This window comes from Hippopotamus amphibius, chromosome 8 (assembly GCF_030028045.1).
Source record: "Hippopotamus amphibius kiboko isolate mHipAmp2 chromosome 8, mHipAmp2.hap2, whole genome shotgun sequence".
NCBI classification, from domain to species: domain Eukaryota; kingdom Metazoa; phylum Chordata; class Mammalia; order Artiodactyla; family Hippopotamidae; genus Hippopotamus; species Hippopotamus amphibius.
Genome location: NC_080193.1, coordinates 60,581,631 through 60,602,902, shown reverse-complemented (window position 1 = coordinate 60,602,902; position 21,272 = coordinate 60,581,631). Strand labels below are relative to the sequence as shown.

The 21,272-nt window shown below is 39.6% G+C and overlaps 1 protein-coding gene across 2 annotated transcripts in view; it reads right to left on the bottom strand.

The window, feature by feature from the left end:
- The window catches only part of ARHGAP15 (Rho GTPase activating protein 15), a 652,966-nt gene that overhangs the window by 539,288 nt on the left and 92,406 nt on the right, over positions 1-21,272 (bottom strand). For both annotated transcript variants that reach the window (XM_057745532.1, XM_057745533.1), the window contains exon 4: positions 262-323. In XM_057745532.1, coding sequence (XP_057601515.1) covers positions 262-323 — 62 coding nt within the window. The remainder of the gene's footprint in view (positions 1-261; positions 324-21,272) is intronic.

The window sequence follows — 21,272 nt, the reverse complement described above, 5'->3', positions numbered from 1 at the left end:
TTGCATATTTTTTAAGATTTCAAGTCTTAAGAGGTCATGAAACACTTCATTTATATATTCTGTGCAACAAAATAAAATGTAGTGCTTTGCTGGAAAACTATAATTATATTAAAAATAATGTTGATCTTAGTGATAGCAGAGAGGAATATCCTAGTCATGTACCATAGGGCCTACCTTTCCAAACAATAGCAGTGACACAAATTGAGGAGATGGTGCACTAGCATAGTTATATAAAAGTGAATTAAAAAAAACTTTTATTACCTTAGTTTCTTTCCTCCATCTGCAATTTTAGCTTTCTGAAGATAACCTTCTTTTTCAACCATCTGCAAGAAGAATGCGTATATTAAAACTGTGACAAACTCCTATGCATTATTAGTTTGAATGAACCTACGCTTTCCAAAAGTCATTGCAGTGATGGAAGTTTCCCGTCATAGAACTTCATCAATAATGTATATATAGCTTATGGGAAGTGCCTGCAAGATCATAGTCATTACAAGCTGTTAAATATCTAAAAGAAAGATTACAAAGAGTAATGTGAATGATTTGTTAGATAGTGATACACCTTTACTCACTTTTCCTTCTGGGCATTGAAGTCACTTGCTTACAAAATTGATTAAAAACTATAAAACAGACAAATTTAACGCCTTCCTTAATTTTACCAATCATCCTTGGAAAAGTTCTTCCTTTTCACTCCTCATTTCCACTTCCTCACGTACCTGCTGAGGCCAGTGAGTGAGAAAAATTCAACAGAATCAGGTAACTGAGCCGGTTAAACTGGAAGGGCATTTAAAACACTGACATTCCATGCATTTCATTCAGTTACCAAGAGATGCCGTAGCAGCACTATCTCATTATCGTCCTCCATGATGTGGGTTTGCTTCCTTTCCTATCTGTATTTATTGGCTTTCATTGCTAATACAGCTGCACATTCCTTAAAGGAGATTCAACCATTCCTTATCATTCCACAGAGGCTTTGGTGGAGTTCTAGGGTAAATAAAGACACAATGCAAATTGTGATGTGGTGACTCCCAGCAAAGTCTATAATAGATATTTTAATTTCTTAGTGCCCTATTTCTACCTTCCCCTGTCAGTCCTGCACCCCTCCCATCCATCCCTAGTTCTTAACCGTGTTCCATCCTTTCAATCTTGGTAAATTGCTAGCAACCTTCACCCCCCATCCCCAGCTATACTCTGAAAGCCTTAAGGAGTCACCTGCCTAATATCAAAGGACCACACACCCTCAGTGCCACCCTATTTGCTTTCCTCCTGATGGTAATACTTCACTTCCACCGTATCTTCATCTCAGAAATTCCCAAATATATTAAATCTACTTTAAAATGTGATATTTCTCCCTATTATTATAGAGTTCTTCCATGTTGCCTCTGCAATCTCTTTTAGGTGTCCTGTCCTAAATCTACATTTTCATTCTGCCATCATCATTATCATAGGGCTTATTTGGTTGTACCTGCAGCTGTACTGTGACTCTTCCTTTCACACCTGGTTTCCCAGCACATAGAGTACTTGCTGGCATGAATAATCACAATAATAAATATTGTTTGAGCAAATGAGTGGATGAATGAATGGCTTTTAAAATATTTACTTACATTTTTATAGGAAACTGGACAAGCAAAAAAAAATCTGAGTTATAACAGGTTAAAGGAAGAGAGGTTTGGGGATGAGCTGTTCCAAACCACTAAAATTTCATCAGTTAAAGAACTAGATATTGGGGACTTCCCTGGTGATGCAATGGTTAAGAATCAGCCTGCCAATGCAGGGGACACAGGTTCAATCCCGGGTCCAGGAAGATCCCACGTGCCGCGGAACAACTAAGACCGAGCTCCACAGCTACTGAGCCTGCGCTCTAGAGCCCACAAACCACAACTACTGACCCTGCGTGCTGCAGCTACTGAAGCCCGCGAGCCTAGAGCCCATGCTCCGCAACAGGAGAAGCTGCCATCATGAGAAACCTGTGCATCTGCACACTGCAACAAAGAGTAGCCCCCTCTTGCCACAACTAGAGAAAGCCTGCTCAGAGCAATGAAGACCCAATGCAGCCAAAAGTAGATCAATCAATCAATCAATCAATCAATCTTAAAAAAAAACAAAAAGAACTGGCTATTTACAAGACTCACTCTAAGTGATATCTTTTCTGACTTGTTTATTATTTTATTCTTAATACATAGCACAATACTTAGCTTTCAAAATGCATTGGATGAATATATCCCTTAAAAATGATGAAGATAATGATAATTACTGATAATCATAGCATAGTATTTTTCACATAGCTACATGTCCAGAGAATTATTTTATTTCCGCATGTTCTCCACAAGCCTCGAAGAATCTAAGGAAGCTCTCTTACATAACTTTTAGAATCATGATGTTCAGTAGTGCCTCTTTTGTACTCAGATACGTCTATTAATTTGCTTTTCCCACCTTTTCTCCTAATGTATACTGTCTTTTCTTCATACTGCCAGGAACTCTTATTTGTCTACCCCCTAAAAGCCATATAATATATTTAGTATTTAATTCTGGGCATCACTAGCTTCTACAAATGTTTGGAAGAAAGATGTTTTTAAGAGCAATTGGCATCACAGAGGAGGGCCCTTTCTTTAGGAATGTATATTGAGAAATTTTGTTGTGTAAACATAGTAAAATTTACCATTTTATTTAAGCTTTCTTATGATGAAAATAAAGTAAGTTACCAAAAGCCTGAATTTGTCTACCAAAAAAGCTACAACAACCCTCAACCCATGATAAAAATTGATGTATACACGCTCAGCTAAGAATATTACCTTTTTGCCCCCAAAAAAATTCACTAAAAGACCACTACGTGGATATTTAGTACCCAGAGATGCATTATTGATGACCATTTCTCTAAAAAGAGAAGGGAATGTGAAAGTAGAAACCTAATACTCTTGCAAGGAGAAATCAACATAAGCTGGCTTGAATTGTATGCCTTAAAATTCTCTCTCCTTGAATATATAAATAATGTTTCCCTATATGCTGGACCTTTTCAGAATACCTGAGATTGAGGCCAGGGGCTGGATTTCTCATGTTAGGATGCTACAAATGGACATCATTGCCATCAAACAGGCTGAACTGGCTTTCATGGCCTTTGGGCAATACAATAGATTTGCCAGGCGTGTCCGCACAGAGGTCCCAGAAAAAGGAAAACAGCAGGTAAATAGCAGGTTAGGTATCTTTTATAATATCTTTCAAAGTCCAAGTTGCCTTCCTGGCCATTTGGAGAAGCTAATAATCCTTCTACTGTGTACTTTTACAATTGTAGTTATTTCCACAGTGCATATTTTTACATATCTATGTATCTGCATACACATTTCTACATGTAATTATATATATATGTGCAACCATCATGCACTAACCCCACTTCTGGGATTAGGTGTTTGTTTTTCTCCATTGTTTCTTTCATACTTGACATAAAACCATTCATTCTTTCAACACATTTTAAAATAGTAACATCCCCTTTCACTAAATACCAGCTGCTCTGCTCACAATGGGACTGCAAAGACTAATAGGACAATTTTAATCTTATTGAGGCTTATGTATTTGTTAGCTCACATTTCAAGATACTCCTGTTCCTCTTTTTGGGGGACAGGATACCAGACTCCCCTCCAGTTATCTCAGAGACTGAGGCCAGCTTTTGCCCTGGAATAGAAAACTCCAATCAGGCTTCCTACACTGAAAGCACTGCGTTATTTTAAGTCTCATGCTGGGAAGCAAAGTTTCCATGAGGTTCATTTAATTACTTTACTATTCCTTGTCATCATACTTTGAAATACCTCACCAAGTTCCAGGCACTAGGAATCAATTATTCCAGGAGGCTCATAGGAGCTGAAAGACGTATTAGGGCAAGCAGAAGATTGCTATGTATTTTGTATGTGGGTTTATACATGGTACCATATTAATTATTCTAACTACTTATTCCCCTTTTATGTCAATCGCATGGTTTGAAGGGCCAGTAATCTATAAATTACAGTTGAGTATACTGGTCATCTAGGACCCAGATGGTCTTACCTCTAGTAATTTACAAAACTGTGTATGGCTTTAGGCCTATGTTTAGGATACTATATGCCAAGTTCCAGGCCAACTTGAAGTTCTTCAAACAAGTAGCACTCCCTAAACAATGTATACTTAAGAAATGTCAACCAGTCTTTAGATGCTGAATCTGGCTTCTTAAGCTATTTGTTCAATGTTCCTTAGAAGATCTATTTAATGTTAAGTGGCAGGAAAGATCAGCAATTTGTCCAGACTGGATGCCAGCCAGCCTGCTAGCATTGAGGAAGTACTCAGCAGACACAACTGTGCTGAGATACAGATGAAAAGAATGAATGGCAGTGGGATATCCAGATTGCACCTGTTTATCAACCTAAGCTGGAAGTGAGAGGCAAGGCAAGAGAGCAGAAGGCAACCTTTGATTAATGTTAACAATCGTGGCAGAAAGACCAGTCTGTAACTGTAAGTACAGACACTGCAATTTTTTTTTATGTGAAGGCTTCCCATAGTTCTCAGATAAAAGAAGAGACTTGAAAACAATAGGTTTTCATCTACACCAGTCCACCAAAAGAATTCTGTCAAAATACATGTTTATAAACGGAAATAAACTGAATCTAAAACTTTCACCAGATTTTCATGAGAAGGGATCGCCTTTTAATACCAGAACTACTGAGCCTTTCGTGCTGCTGTTGTATGTAAGTGGTTGCTCTTTTCTCCTTTGTTCTGATTCCTGTGTTCACTGGCAATCCTCTCACACCTAATTTATCTTCCTCGGTCCTCTCACATCAGATGTGGGTGACAAATAGTTACCATCAGTATATTCAGCATTATAAATTAATAAATCAGAATTATAGTTTATATAGCAGACTCTTACAAATTTGGTTACTGTGAAGTAATCCTAGGGATCATCATCTCTGTAAACACTGATAATATTGATATGTATAAGGTTTCAAGATCCACAAAACTGAGAGGCCCCAGCCCTGAACGGAGAGAGCCCTCCGAAGTAGCGCCACCCTGTGAAAGTTTCTGTATGACTGACTGGCTTCCCAGGAGAACTTTGTATCAATGCTCTATAACTACAAACATGAGCTACTATTATTTTGCATTTAATTATTTTCCTATTTAATAATTAGGCATTTTTATATTTCTTTTTCTGAACTTTTACTAGATCACAGTACTTTGCTGATAATCTGTTTGTTTTGATAATTTCTATTATAAAGCACAGGAAGACACATCTGATTACATCATTTTAACCCCAAATGATGCTTTTCTTCCCTCTTAAATCTTTTCTTAACTTTTCCACTACCCAAAGAAATAGAAATTACTGTGTCTTCTTTCCATTGGCTTTTTAAATTATTTTTTATGTTTCTGTTTTTAAAATAAAACTGTATGTATTTAAGGGGTACAATATGATATTTTGATTTACATACATATAGTGAAATGATTACTATAGTCAAGCTACTTAATATATCCATTTCTTCACATAGTTACCTTTTTAAATGTTTTTTTTTTTTGGTGGTGAGAGCATGTGAGGTCTATTCTCCTAGCAAATTTCCAGTGTACAACACAGTCTTATTAACCAATATAATCACCATGCTGTAGAGTCGATCTCTAGTACTTAGTCATCCTATATAACTCCATTGGCTTTCCTTCTCTTGCCCCACTTTCCGCTTTAGGACTCATTGCTTACATTTTTCTTCTCAGTTTCCAATTATTTCTGTATTAGTTCTAGCTTTCTTGCTATATCAGATCTGCTGACCATGTGTGTGGACTTGCAGTGGAACAGAAACAAAAACAAGGAAAAAAATCACCTTCAAAACACAGCTTATCTGTATGTCATATAAAGTACTAATTTAAGAAATGTAAATGCTTAATTTTAGGACTATCTTACATACAGCTGGAGAAAACTATGATGCATTTAGAGATGTGAAATATAATATTTCTGCTTAATGTAGATACATAATTTACTGTGTGCATACTTTTAAAAAGTGGTAAACCAAAATTCTCAAGTTGGATACAATAATTACATGAAAAGGAGAACAGAAGAAGAGCAAAGAAAAACAATGCTGTGTCATACACAAGTGATGCCTGTAAAGGAGTATTTAAGCATTCTCCAAGAAGTTCTGGAGAAGCTGGTCTTGACTTCTGGTCTCAAAGTTAGGCATGGTTTGCTCATTGCAAATAATTTATACCCTGCGGTGTCTGTGTTGTGCAATGCTTTCATGGGTATTCTTCTTCTCTTACTCTCAGGATAAGAGAATAAGTTGTGCTTTGGGGTTCTGCTGAATGTCTTGAACCGTTTTTCAAATGTTGGGTTTGGCAAAGTACATATTATGTTTTGCCAAGTGCATTTCCCCATCATTTTAATCCCTTGTGTATTTCAAGGGAAATTTTACCCACATGTCTCTGATTTATTTACCCTTAACTCATCAAAATATCATCTTGAATAAGCTACTATTTGATGTTTAAGAACCCCCATAGCCTTTTTCCTGAGCCTTTCATCTTGTAACCAGTGTGTTTCATTTGGTCACCACCAAAAAATGCAGGTTCTATTTGGAAAACAGGCTGATGAGGGTACCTCTTTTTGTCTCAAGAACTTCAGTTTTCTGGAGGCTTTTCCTATATATCACATCTCCTTTCTCCTCCTTTGGTCTCTCTCTTCTTCTCAGACTTCTGTTTCTTTGTGTCCTTGATTTAAATATGTTGTTCTTTCTTTGCCTGTCATTCGAATTCAGTGAGAATGGCCTTCCTGGTTACTGTCTGGGCAATTTATTAGATAATTCAATTGTTTTGTTATAATCTAATTTTGATCAAGGCAGTAGAGAAGAAAGGATTGCTCAATGTTCATAACCTTTTTGTTGTTATGTGTGTGTGTGTTCTTCTCTACTCTAGAGTTAAACGAATTTCAAATGTAGGCCTGGATGAGAGAAGTTACTGCAACCTGTTTTTGTGTTTTAATGGCTTCTAAACTTCTTACCATCTCCTTAAGGCCCATCATCATCTGAGCACTGCCTCCTTCTGCCCATACTTTCAGATTTATTTCCCTATTCTAGCCAGTGTGGCATTCTTGTAGTTTTTCCAATGTAACAACTTTGTTCTGACTTCCAGGCCTTTTTACTTGATGTTCCTTCTGTTTGCATCATTCTTCCAGTTATTTGCTTGACAAACTCTATTCACCCTGCAAATCTCAATTTAAATGGCCCTTTCAGAGAATGCTTTTATGACTACTTAATCCAAGGTAGGCTCTCCCTTTCTCATAGAAACGTGTTTGTCTGCTGTCATAGCAGGTTGTGTAATTTGCAGTCATAGAATCATGGCTTCCTTTACTTGTTTAATACTTCTCTTCATCCCTAGACTGACAGCCCCTCCAAACAAGGACCTGAGTATTTAGCATATCATTGCATACCCCAAATCTAGCACAGTGCCCAGTTGAGGGATGGCCTCAGCAAATGTTAGAATTAACACACATTCATAGACAACATTGTAAAAACTATACTCCAATAAAATTTATTTAAAAATAAAAAGATAAAAAAAAAAAACCACACTCCTGTTTGAGTAAAGGAAGGGCAAAAGTAATGAAAACTTGGAGATGATTTGTATTAGTGTTATTAAATTATATAACATTATTAACACCCTGCCAGCTTGAAGATCTGGGAGGATGTTTTTTTCAGAAAACCTAATTTTATCTTAACAAAGTAGAATTTTGAAAGACTGAAGAGCTTTTGGAAACTTTTTGCAATTTAAGGAAAGCACAGCCTGATCAATAGAACTATTCCCCAGAATCTGTGACTTAAGGTTTATCTGCAAAAGCCTGCTTTGCCCCCAAGCCACGGCAACTTCCTGAGCTCTGGCCTGCAAATCCTTCTAGCTCAGGAGGTAGCAGATGATTCTCTAAAACCTGCCACAGGCTTTTGACTCCTGCAGGGTTATCTGTAGACATGCCTTATACTCTTTTGATAAACATAAAGATGATAAAGATTTAACATGCTATAAACAGGGTTATTTTTCTTGAACATTTCTTTAGGGGGAAAAGGAAAAATGCCCTGAAAATAATTAGGTTTCACAAAGAGTTATAATATGAAATATACAAGATCAGGAAATAAACACATATTAGTATATTTGACATTTCATGCTTAAAATCTTTGCCGCATTACAGAACTGGTTAAACAATTACATGGCTTCTCAGAAAAAAATTTAGTCTCTTGCATTGATAGCGTATGGATTTGCATACCAAGTGGCATAAGTGACGTCAGCTGTCAGTGAACTGGGTAGTTTCTGCCCTAAGATTTCAGACTCCAAATAGGAATATATTTTTGCAATATTCAAAAGACATGTGTTATGTTTCTGCTTAACCATGTTGATCACAAGCTACTTTATTAAAGGGGAAGTTGAGAGGTAAAGCATGGTTACAAAAGGGTTGATAGCATCTATGGGAGCACCCACCATGGCAGACTCCACTGTCATAAAGCGAATTATTTTCCTCCAAAAAGGAGTAGATCTAATAGGATACTTTTGCCAGTTATGCTTAAAGCCAAAGCCTGTCATGATTGCTGGATAATGTTCAAGGCAGTTCTAAATATGAGAGATAAAGGAAATGCAATTTATAGCAGCAAATGTGGGATATAAATAAGCTCAAGGATCCATATGGTAAAAATAATGAGTAATAACATCAACTTAAAGGATTTTACTATTTGCTAAAGTGTTTTGGTGAATATCATTTTATATATGGTAGTTCATCCTGGTAGGTACTGGCAAGGAAAACTACCAAAAGAACCTATGGATGACTCCAGAAGCAACACTGAGGCAGGCATGAGGAAAGAGAGATGTAGAGATGGAAGGAAGGAACAAGTCAGATTCGTGGAAAAAATATGTGAATCTAGGTTAAAAATAATTATACGATTGGATTAGTCAAATAGAAAGACAGCTTTACAGGTTCTGGAAAATAATTCAAGTCTTGGTGTGAACAGAATGGCTATTTAAAACAGAATGTCTATTTAAAAATTATTCAGAATTTGTTGTTTGAGGGAATTTGTGATTATTTTGGCATTGTCTATCATAATGGAGTAATTCATAAGTAAGACTTGAGGGGGAAAGATAAAAATTTCTGTCTTTAAAATAACATTAAATAAGCAATTCAATTCAAGTAGAGAGTGAGAATAAAAAAAGTTGTTCACAAGACAAAGCAAAATAAACAAGAACTCAAAGAGAGGGTCCAGGGAAACCCAACTCAGGAAGGAAATAAATTGGTTGGTAGTTCCAGTAGAGTTTAGAGAGACTGTGTGTATGTGTGTGTGTGTGTGTGTGTGTGTGTGTGAGAGAGAGAGAGATGCAGAGAAAGACTGCAAGCTAAAGTGCTCAACAAATTACTGGTTTTTTCCTTCTGTTTAGCGGTACATCCCAATGACACTTTTCCAAGGTTATCTGACCAAGAATAGAGTATTGAGCACATAGATGTATTTTCTCTTAAACTATCCATAATTTGAGATTTTTAAAATGAGTTTCATTTACTGAGAATTGAGACCGCAGAGTCAAAACACATAACTACAGGTAAGGAAACCAATAAATAACCTTAAAGGTAGGAAGGTAAATTGACAAAACCATTTCTGAACATTCTAATTTTTAAAATATTAGCCTATTTTTGATGTATAGGCACCGTACAAATATACCATTAGTTATTGATTAAATTTAAGTAATAACCATAATTTTAACTTTTAAAATTCATAATTAATTTATATTTCATGTAAAATTTTTGAGACACTTTAAGGCATTTTTCAAATATAATCACATATATATTTGCACATATCAAATTATATATAATTGCATATATATTTATATTACACACACACACACACTCATATAGCTTCATTTTCAGTCAAACTTTTGCCATGTTTCATCAAACACTTCAGATAAACATTTGCATGTGCTATATTTAAAATAAAGCACTTTATTTATATGTACTTTATATGTTCTGAAAGGCAAATTTATAGAAAAGAAACACAATTACTTTTCTATTCACTGTACAGCTACACTATGCCAGGCCTTCTATGAAATTTTAATAATAAAACAGTAAGTGAAGCATAGATTTCCCCTCAAATACCTTACATTGCAGTAAGAGAGATGTAAAAGGAAACAGGCAATTTTAGTATGATTAAAGAGAGAGGCAATTTAGAGACAGAGGCAAGGCCAAGCTGTATAGGAAGGCAGAATAAAGAAGGGCAACTGATTCAAATTTGAGGAATCAAAGAAATACTTTCCAGGGAAAATGCTCTCTAAGTTGAAATAAGTGATTAATTTTGAAAACAAGACATTGTTATATCTAATTAAATTTTAAAATGTCTTTCACTATGAATAGCAGTCATATATTTAATAATCTCAGAAATAAACAATATTTTAATAAATCTTTAATATCTTATTATTAAATCAATTGACAAACATGTCTTTTCTATACAAACACCAGTGCCAGAAGCAATGTAACGGGAAGTATGATATAATAAAGAAAATACAAGTCATGACCCCTAACTACAAAGCATTTATACTCTAGCCATGGAACAAGTCTATTACCCATGAAATAAGAGTGAACAACACAAAAGAGTGCTGAGATGAAGGAACTATAATTGTTACAGAAAATCCAAACTCCTTCAGGGTGAGAACCATGTCTTAATCATGTTACTATTGCTGGCTTGAGGGTACCTATCTGGCAGTAGATAATACATAAGGTAAATCAGGGCGGTGAGAGAAGTCTAGAGACTTGATGTTATAGAAAACAGGAAGCTGTTGAAAGTTCTGACAAGCAGGATGAAATAATGAAGTTACTGTTTAAAGAAGGCTGGTGTGGAAGGTTGTGCAGTAGCACAGGATCAGTGGGAGAAGCAGTAGGAGAGGCGTAGGGTGAGACCAGAAGCATTTGAGGATACAGTGGGGTAAGATCAGAAGCATTTGAAGGCCTCATAAGGGATGTGCCTGTACACATGGATTAAAAAAATGAGGGCACCACGTCCATTGTGCAGAAACCACTTCAGAAAATGCTAACTTGGTGAGGGTCATAAATAAAATAAAGGATCCAAAGAAAATGTGTTCTCAGCCTAGATAAATATTTGCTACTAATATAAATGGGATAGATTGGGATTTTGGGATTGACACGTACACACTAGTATATTTAAAACAGATAATCAACAAGGACCTACTGTATAACACAGGGAACTCTGCTCAATATTCTGTAATAATCTAAATGGGAAAATAATTTGAAAAAGAATAGATACATGGGGGGGATATGAGACCCAAGGAGACCAGAGGAACCCTGGAGCAACCGGGAAGGACCTGGGGGAAGTCAGGGGGGCGGGAAAGGGGAAGCCGGATGGGACCGGTGCCCCTGGGGGTGTCTGGGTGAGGGGGGAGGTTCCCACCTGGAGAGACCCTTGGGGCCTGGGGAGATCGCAAAACAGCATCTGGGTTTCTTCTGCCAAGGAGGCCAGGAGGCCTGCTGAGCTCCAGGGCCTGGGAGCCTGCTGGACTCCCCAGTGAGGTCCTCCACCCTCCAAGTCCCCCTCCAGCCTGCCTGGGTCCTGGAGGTATGGGAGGAAGGGAGGAGGGGCAAGGAGGTGGAGGGGCGGACTGGTGGCGGTGGGGACTTTGTGAGCAGGGGATGGGGAGGCGAGAGGGCATTTTGCCTGCCCTCTTGGCCAGGGAGGCCGACTGGGCTCCCGGGCCTGGTCCTTCACTCTCCAGGCCTCTCTCCAGCATGTGGGTCCTGGGGGCGTGGTGGGGAGAGGGATGGGGGAAGGGAGAGAGGCAGACAGTGGGGGTGGGGAGGGATTTCTCCAGGTCAGTAGAATAGGGGAGGTGCCTCCAGGTATTTCTTAAGGGCGGGTCCTCCACCTTCCAAGGCCCCTCAGGGCCTTTGGTCCTAGGAGCACAGGAGGGAAGCGGTGGGAGGACAAGAAGAGAGGCAGAAGGAGGGAGGGACCCTCTGGGATCAGAGGATCGGGGGAGGAGCGGGAGGCATTTCTGCTGCCCACTGGCCCAGGAAGCCTACTGGGCTCCTGGGCCTGGTCTCCAACTCTCCAGGGTCCCCTCCCAGATGCGTTGGTCCCAGGGGCATAGGAGCGTGGCAGGGGAAGAGGAAGAGAGGCAGACCGGTGGTGGGACGTTCCAGGAGCAGAGGACCAGGGGAGGTGCAGAGGACCTTTCCTCTGCCCACTTGGGCCCGTAGGGCCTGCTGGGCTTCCGAGTCTCGTCCCTCAGTCTCTGGGGCCCTCTCCGACTGTGTGGGTCGCTCAGGCCTGGGAGGGAGGGAGGAGAGGGGACGAGGAAGAGTGACAGACAGTGGTGGGGGGACCTCGCAGGACCGGAGGATTAGGGGAGGTGCTGCGGGAAATCTCCCTACCCACTTGGCACCAGGAGGCCTGTTGTGCCCCCAGGCCTGGTCTTCAGTCGTCCAGGGGCCCCTCTAGGTCTCACTGGTCCTAGGGGTGTAGGAGGAAAGCAGGGGAGAAGAGGAGAGGTGGGCAGGGGAGGGGGCCTTCTGGGATTGGAGGATCAAGGGAGGTGGGGAAGGTATTTCCCCTGCCCATTAGCCCTGGGAAGTATGCTAGGCTCATGGACCTGGTCTTTCACACTCCAGGGCCCCTTCCAGCTGCCTGGAACCTAGGAGAGTGGGGGGGGGCAGGGGAGAGGAAGAGAGGTAGACAGGGACCTGACAAGATGGGGAGATCTGGAGAAGTCCCACAGGCGTTCCCCTAGCAAAGTTTGCCCTAGGAAGCCTGTTGGGCATCAGAGTCTGGTCTCCTGTCTTCCAGTGCCCCCTGCAGCTGTGAGGGTCCTAGGGAAGTAGGAGGGAAGGGGTGGGGAAGAAGAGAACCCAAGGGGGAGGGATCCTCCGAGACTGGAGGACTAGGGGAGGTGCCTAGCATTTCTCCCACCAGGGAGCCTACTGGGTACCTGGACCTGGTCCTCCGACCCCAGCACCAGGGGCATTCCTGGGCCCCTCCTCCTCATTGGGCCTAAGCCTCATTCCCCACCACCCCCAGGGCCTTTTCTAAGCTTAGGCCCTGCCCATTACCTAACCCCCACTGCCCACTGCCAGCCTTTGTCTAAGCCCCGCTCCCACAGCCAAGGCCTTTTCTGGCTTTTTTTTTCTTTTTAACATTTTTTCTTTTCCGACCTCCTCACTCTGGCTATTGCAGTTGTTTTACCTTCCAGTTGCTGCTCGATCTATTTTTTTTAAACATTTTTTCTAACACGTCTGTTTGTTTCCTATTCTTATCATATTTTTTATCTTGCTATTGTTCTACTGTTCTCCTATTTTTTTCTTTTTTAATTTTTTTCATTTTCCTGCTCCACATGGCTTGTGGGATCTTGATTCACAAGCCCGGGGTCAGGCCTGAGCTCCTGAGGTGGGAGCTCTGAGTCCAAAACATTGGATTAACAGGGAAACCCAGTCCCCAGGGAATTCACCAGCATGAGGTCTCCCAGAGGTTCTCATCTCAACAACAAGACCCAGCTATACTCAACAGCCTACAAACTCCAGTGCTTGCAACCTGAGGCCAAACACCCAGTGGGACAGGAATACAATCCCCCCAAATGAAGGGGGGGGATGAGATGACAAAAAAATATGTCACAGATGAAGGAACAAGGTAAAAATACACAAGACCAAATAAATGAAGAGGAAATAGGAAAACTGCCTGAAAAAGAATTCAGAGTAATGATAGTAAAGATGATCCAAAAATCTCGATAACAAACTAGAGAAAATACAAGAAACAGTTAATAAGGACTCAGAGGAACTAAAGAGCAAACAAACAGTAACGAACAACAAAATAACCGAAATTAAAAGTAATCTAGATGGGAAAAACAGCAGAATAACTGAGGCATAAGAACAAATAAGTGACTTGGAAGATAGAATGGGGGAAATAACTGCCACAGAGCAGGAAAAAGAAAAAAGAATAAAAAGAATGGAAGACAGTCTCAGAGACCTTGGTGACAACATTAAGCTTACCAACATTCAAATCATAGGCAATCCAGAAGAAGAAGAAAAAAAGAAAGGATCTGAGAAAATATTTCAAGGGGTTATAGTGGAAAACTTCCCCAACATGGAAAGGGAAATAGTTAATCAAGTCCAAGAAGCGCAGATGGTCCCATACAGAATAAAGCCAAGGAGAAATACACTGAGAGGGGGGCTTCCTAGGTGGCACAGTGGTTAAGAATCTGCCTGCCAGTGTAGGGAACACAGGTTCGATCCCTGCTCCAGGAAGATCCCACATGCCGCAGAGCAACTAAGCCCATGCACCACAGCAATTGAGCCTGCACTTTAGAGCCCGTGAGCCACAACTATTGAGCCCATGTGCTGCAACTTCTGAAGCCCATGCGCCTAGAGCCCATGCTCCGCAACAAGAGAAGCCACGGCAATGAGGAGCCCGCGCACCACAACGAAGAGTAGCCCCCACTCACCGCAACTAAAAGAAAGCCCAAGCACAGAAAAAAAAGACCCAACACAGCCAATAAAATAAATTAAAAAAAAAAAAAAAGAAATACACCGAGGCACATATGAATCAAACTAACGAAAATTAAACATAGAGAAAAATTATTAAAAGCAGCAAGAGAAAAGCAACAGATAACATATAAGGGAAAACCCATAAGGATAACAGCTGATCTTTCTGCAGAAACTCTGCAGGCCAGAAGGGAGTGGCAGGATATACTGAAAGTCCTGAAAAAGAAAAACCTACAGTCAAGAATACTCTACACAGCAAGAATCTTAATTCAGATTCAAAAGAGAAATCAAAAGCTTTACAATCAAGCAAAAGTTATGAGAATTCAGCACCACCAAACCAGCCTTACAACAATTGCTAAAGGAACTTTTCTAAGCAGGAAACACAAGAGAAGGAAAAGACCTACAAAAACACCCAAAACAATTAAGGAAATGGTAATAGGAACATACATGTCAATAATCACCTTAAATGTAAATGGATTAAATGCTCCAACCAAAAGACACAGATTGGTTGAATGGACACAAAAACAAGACCCTTACATACGCTGTCTACAAGAAACTATATGCCAATAAATTGGATAACCTGGAAGAAATGGATACATTCTTAGAAAAATACAATCTTCCAAGACTGAACCAGGAAGAAATAGAAACTATGAACAGACCAATCACAAGTACGGAAATTGAGGCAGTGATTAAAAATCTCCCAACAAACAAAAGCCCAGGGCCAGATGGATTCACAGCCGAATTCTATCAAACATTTTGAGAAGAACTAATACCTATCCTTCTCAAACTCTTCCAAAAAATAGCAGAAGAAGGAACACTCCCAAATTCATTCTACGAGGCCACCATCACCCTGATACCAAAACCAGGCAAAGATGTCACAAAAAAAGAAAATTACAGACCAATATCACTGATGAATATAGATGCAAAAATCCTCAACAAAATACTAGCTAACAGACTCCAACAGCACATTAAAAAAATCACACACCATGATCAAGTGGGGTTTATCCCTAGGATGCAAGGCTTCTTCAATATATGCAAATCAATCAATGTGATACATCATATTGAAGGATAAAAACCACATGATCATCTCAATAAATGCGGAAAAAGCTTTTGACAAAATTCAACATCCATTTATGATAAAAACTCTCCAGAAAATGGGCAAAGAAGGAAATTAACTCAACATAATAAAAACCATATATGACAAACCAAAAGCCAACATCATTTTAAATGGTGAAAACTGAAAGCATTCCCTCTCAGAACAGGAACAAGACAAGGGTGTCCATTCTCACCATTATTATTCAACATAGTTTTGGAAGTTTTAGCCATAGCAACCAGAGAAGAAAAGGAAATAAAAGGAAGCCAAATTAGAAAAGAGGAAGTAAAATTGTCACTCTTTGCAGATGACATGATATTATATATACAAAACCCTAAAGAGTCTACCAGAAAACTGCTAGCACTAATTGATGAGTTTAGTAAAGTAGCGGGATACAAAATTAATGCACAGAAATTTCTTGCATTCCTATACACTAACAATGAAAAAGCAGGAAGAGAAATTAAGGAAACAATCCCATTTACCATTGCAACAAAAAGAATAAAATACCTAGGAATAAACCTGCCTAAGGAGGCAAAAGACCTGTATGCAGAAAATTATAAGACACTGATGAAGGAAATCAAAGACGATACAAACAGATGGAGGGACATACCATGTTCCTGGATTGGAAGCATCAATATAGTGAAAATGACTGTACTACCCAAAGCAATTTACAGATTCAATGCAATCCCTATCAAATTACCAATGGCATTTTTTACAGAACTAGAATAAGAAATGTTACGATTTGTACGGAAATGCAAAAGACCTCCAATAGCCAAAGCAATCTTGAGAAGGAAATACGGAGATGGTGGAATAAGACTTCCTGACTTCAAACTATACTACAAGGCCACAGTGATCAAGACAGTATGGTATTGGTACAAAAATAGAAAGGTCGATCAAAGGAACAGAATAGAGAACCCAGAGGTAAACCCACACACATATGGGCACCTTATCTTTGACAAAGGAGGCAAGAATATACAGTGGAAAAAAGACAGCCTCTTCAATAATACATGTTAAAGGATGAAATTAGAACACTTCCTAACACCATACACAAAAATAAACTCCAAATGGATTAAAGATCTAAATGTAATAAGGCCAGAAACTATAAAACTCCTTGAGGAAAACATAGGCAGAACACTCTATGACATCCATCAAAGCAATATCCTTTTTGACCTACCTCCTAGAATAATGGAAGTAAAATCAAGAATAAACAAATGGGACCTCATGAAACTTAAAAGCTTTTGCACAGCAAAAGAAACCATAAGCAAGACAAGAAAACAGCCCTCAGAATGGGAGAAAATACTTGCCAACGAAACAACGGACAAAGGATTAATCTCCAAAATATATAAACAGCTCATGCAGCTTAATACCAAAAAAGCAAATAACCCCATCCACAAATGGGCGGAAGACATTTCTCCAAAAGAAGACATGCAGATGGCCAACAAACACATGAAAAGATGCTCAACATCACTAATCATTAGAGAAATGCAAGTCAAAGCCACAATGAGGTATCACCTCACACCAGTCAGAATGGCTATCATCAAAAAATCTAGAAACAATAAATGTTGCAGAGGGTGTGGAGGAAAGGGGACTCTCCTGCACTGTTGGTGGAAATGTAAGCTGGCACAGCCACTATGGAAAACAGTGTGGAGGTTCCTTAAAAAACTACAAATAGAACTACGATATGATCCAGTAATCCCACTCCTGGGCATATACCCAGAGAAAACCATAATTCAAAAAGAAACTTGTACTGTAATGTTCACTGCAGCACTATTTACAATAGACACGACATGGAAGCAACGTAAATGCCCATCAACAGATGAATGGATAAAGAAGATGTGGCACATATATACAATGGAATATTACTCAGCCATAAAAAGGAATGAAATTGAACTATATGTAATGAGGTGAATAGACCTAGAGTCTGTCATACAGGGCAAAGTAAGCCAGAAAGAGAAAAACAAATACTGTATGCTAACTCATATATATGGAATCTAAAAAAATGGTACTGATGAACTCAGTGACAGGGCAAGAATAAGGATGCAGATGTAGAGAATGGACTTGAGGACACAGGGTTGGTGGGGAGGGTGCGGAGGGGAAGCTGGGACGAAGTCAGAGAGTAGCATAGACATAGATACACTACCAAATGTAAAATAGATAGCTAGTGGGAAGTTGCTGTATAACAAAGGGAGATCAACTCGATGATGGGTGATGCTTTAGAGGGTGAGAACGGGTAGGATGGGAGGGAGTCGTGGGAGGGACCGGATATGGGGATATATGCATAAATACAGCTGATTCAATTTGGTGTACCTCAAAAACTGGTACAAAAGTGTAAAGCAATTATATTCTAATAAAGAGCTTAAAAAATAAAATAAATAAAAAACAATAGATACATGTGTATGTATAACTGAATCACTTAGTTGTTAACCTGAAACTAATAGAACGTTGTTAATTAACTATATTCCAATATAAAATAAAAACAGATAAATACATTTTTAAAACATCTTCTCTATTAAAAAGAGCTAACTTTTTTGTTTTTTGTTTTTAACACCTATAAAAAAATAGAGATTGGTCGATGGAAACAAGAATCAATTTGAGAAGAAGGTGATGGTGAATTCAACTTGGGATATTTCACTTCAAGGATAACATCAAGATGCACTAAAAACAAATGACTAAGTAGCACTTCACGATATATGATGAGATAATGAAGAGAAAGTATGAAAGTACAGATATGTGTATTATAAGCTTAGAAGTAAGAAAAAAGGGTGATTAACTATTTCATTTGTGCAGTCATGTAACACACATTTACAGAGATTTTACTATGTTCTAACAATTGTTATAATCATGGGACTAGAGTTACAAACATAAGAGACAGTATCCCTCCTCTTACAGAACATTCTAAGGAGATGATAAACGAATAAAAAGAAATTGTAGAGTATACTTTCCACATGGTGGTAAGTTCTATGATGAAAATTAAATTAGGGTAAGAGAAAAGAAGTGTGGACAGAAATAGTGCGTTTTTTAATTTGTTCGTTTCTGTTTAGGAGACACTAGAGTAGAGGTATCTTAAAAGCAACATTTGAACAGAGATGCAAAGAAAAGGAACAAATGAGCCTTAAAAATATCTGGGCGCCAAATGAACTATTTTGTACCAGGCAGAGGAAAGAGCAGGAGAAATGGCCCTACAGAAAAAGTAAGGAGGTAATTCTGGCTGGAGCAGAATAAGCCAGGGGAAGAAAGGAAAAAGTGAAGCACAGAGGTGGCTGGGACCTATAGAATCTGGTGAGCCACCTCATGTTTTTCAGTTTCTACCCTGCGAGACACTGGAAACGAGAGACGATTTGAGCCAAAGAGTGACATGATCTAACTTACATTTTAACAATATCACAATGGCTGTTGTGTTGAAAATAAAAAAAAAAAAAAAATAGAAAGCAGGAGTGAAATTGAACACATCAGTTAGGAAGACACTATAATAAACTAGGAGAGGGATGACATAGCATAAACGTGGTAAAAAGTGCACTGATACTAGACATATTTTAAAGATAAAGCAGGGGGGAGAAAAGATGGCAGCGAAGTAGAGAGACGTGGAGTGCATCCCTCTCCACAGATGCATTGGGAATGCACGGAAGGACGCAGTCATTCCCACAGAGAACCAGCTGAACACCAGCAGACGGCCTCAGACACCAGAAAGGACTGCGGGGAGCCCAACATAGCCGGTAGGGAGGCATCTACGAAGGTTCAAAGAGGGTGAAGCGGCGGAGCTGTGGCAGACGGGAGGGAGTGAGAAACATATGGAGGGTCCGCAGCGCAGCTCAGCGTTCCCGGACCGAGAGGTCGATCCGCGGCTGAATGGAGGGTCCAGGAGCGGAAGCGTGGGAACCGGAGAGCTGGTTCAGGGTGAGAAACGTTGTTGCCGGTAGGGTGACGGACTGAGAGGACAGGAGGGAGGAGGTCCGCGGAGAGGAGTGCCCGTCCCTGAGAGCTGCCCGGCCATGATGGCGGCTGGAGGCTGCAGGCTCACGGACGGGGGTGGGGAGGAGCCGCGCGCGTAGCCTCTCTCTCTCTTTCGGCGCCTCTGCAACAGGCAGTGGAGAGACGCCCATGGGCCACCTAAGGCACTCAGGGATAACAAGCACCCTCAGGCGCTTGGGCGGGGCTAGATTAAAACCCCTTGCAACTCCAGCAGCAGGGAGGCTGCCTAGAGAAAAAAAAACAACAACAACAACAGCAACAAAAAAAAAACCTGAGAGAGGCCCAACTCTAAGACTTTCTGTTTACGCCTGAGCCACCAGCATCCCTCTGCAACAGGCACCTCCAAGCCCGACTGAAACAACACTGCGCCACTGCTCACTCACTCCCAAGAGAAGGAGCCACTATTGTACCCTCTCCCTCCCCACACACCGACGCTTACAGACGAACAATAAAGGAACCTCTGCTGGTCACAGAATAATGCAAAAAAACCCAAGGCAAGGAGAAGGACACTTACAGCTGAGACTCTAAGGAAACAGAAATAGTAGTATCAATACCTATTGAACTGGTCCATTCTGGGATCAGTTCTGGATTTTTTTTTTTTTCTCTTTTTCTCTCTCTCTCTTTTTTTTTTTTTTTTTTTATTAAATATGATCTTAGCCCTAAGGGATCTACAAGTTTTATAACATAATTTTTTAATGATATTTTTTATTCTTTTTTTTTTTTTTTTTGCTTTTTATATACTTCCATATCTAGCTAAGTTTTTGGTAGTATGGACAATATATCTCTCATATTTTCCTTTCATCCCTATCTTTTATACATTTCTATTCCTTTTTATTTGCATATTTCCAACCACAGTATGCTCTTCTGTTCCCCTTTCTTCCAGCCATTTTAAGTTTATCTTAACATACTTATAAGCAACACTATCGGTCTGCTCAGACTCCTTGCTCTATTCTCCAGAGGACGCACTGCCTTGGTATTTAATATTAGGCTTTTGTCTTTATCTTAGTTCTTAGTACAGTTGTCTAATTACATTCTGAGAATCTCCATTCTCTCTGGTGGTACTCTAGCTCTTTTCTATATTTGATCCTAGCTTACAAAATCTCACTGGTTTAATGTTTGTATGTGTAGGGTGTTATTTGTTTGTTTGTTTGCTTTTGCTTTTGTCTCTGATTTGTTCTGTTTCAGTTGTCAATTTCTGTTGGGTTTCTCTTTGAATATCTGATAGCACACTGGGGTTCTGTCAGGTCTTTCTAGAGCCTTATGTCCTAACGGATTCAGTAATTGTGTGTCTTATACATGTATGTGTTTCCTAGACTTAATATTCGTTTAATCCAATACTTGGACATTAGTCTGAGGCTTGGACAGTCTTCTATAAACACCTCTATCGCCAGGACAAGCAACCCCAAAAGTTTGGACAACCATGAGGAAACAAAGAAACACCATGCAGGCAAAGGAGCAGGAAAAAAACCCACAAGACCAAATAAATGAGGAGGAAATAGGAAAAATGCCTGAAAAAGAATTTAGAGTAATGAGAGTAAAAATGATACAAAATCTCGATAACAAAATTGAGAAAGTACAAGAAACAGTTCATAAGAACTCAGAAAAACAAACAGCAATGGATAACAAAATAACTGAAATTAAAAATACTCTAGATGCTATAACCAGCAGAATGACTGAGGCAGAAGAACGAATAAGTGAGTTGGAAGATAGAAT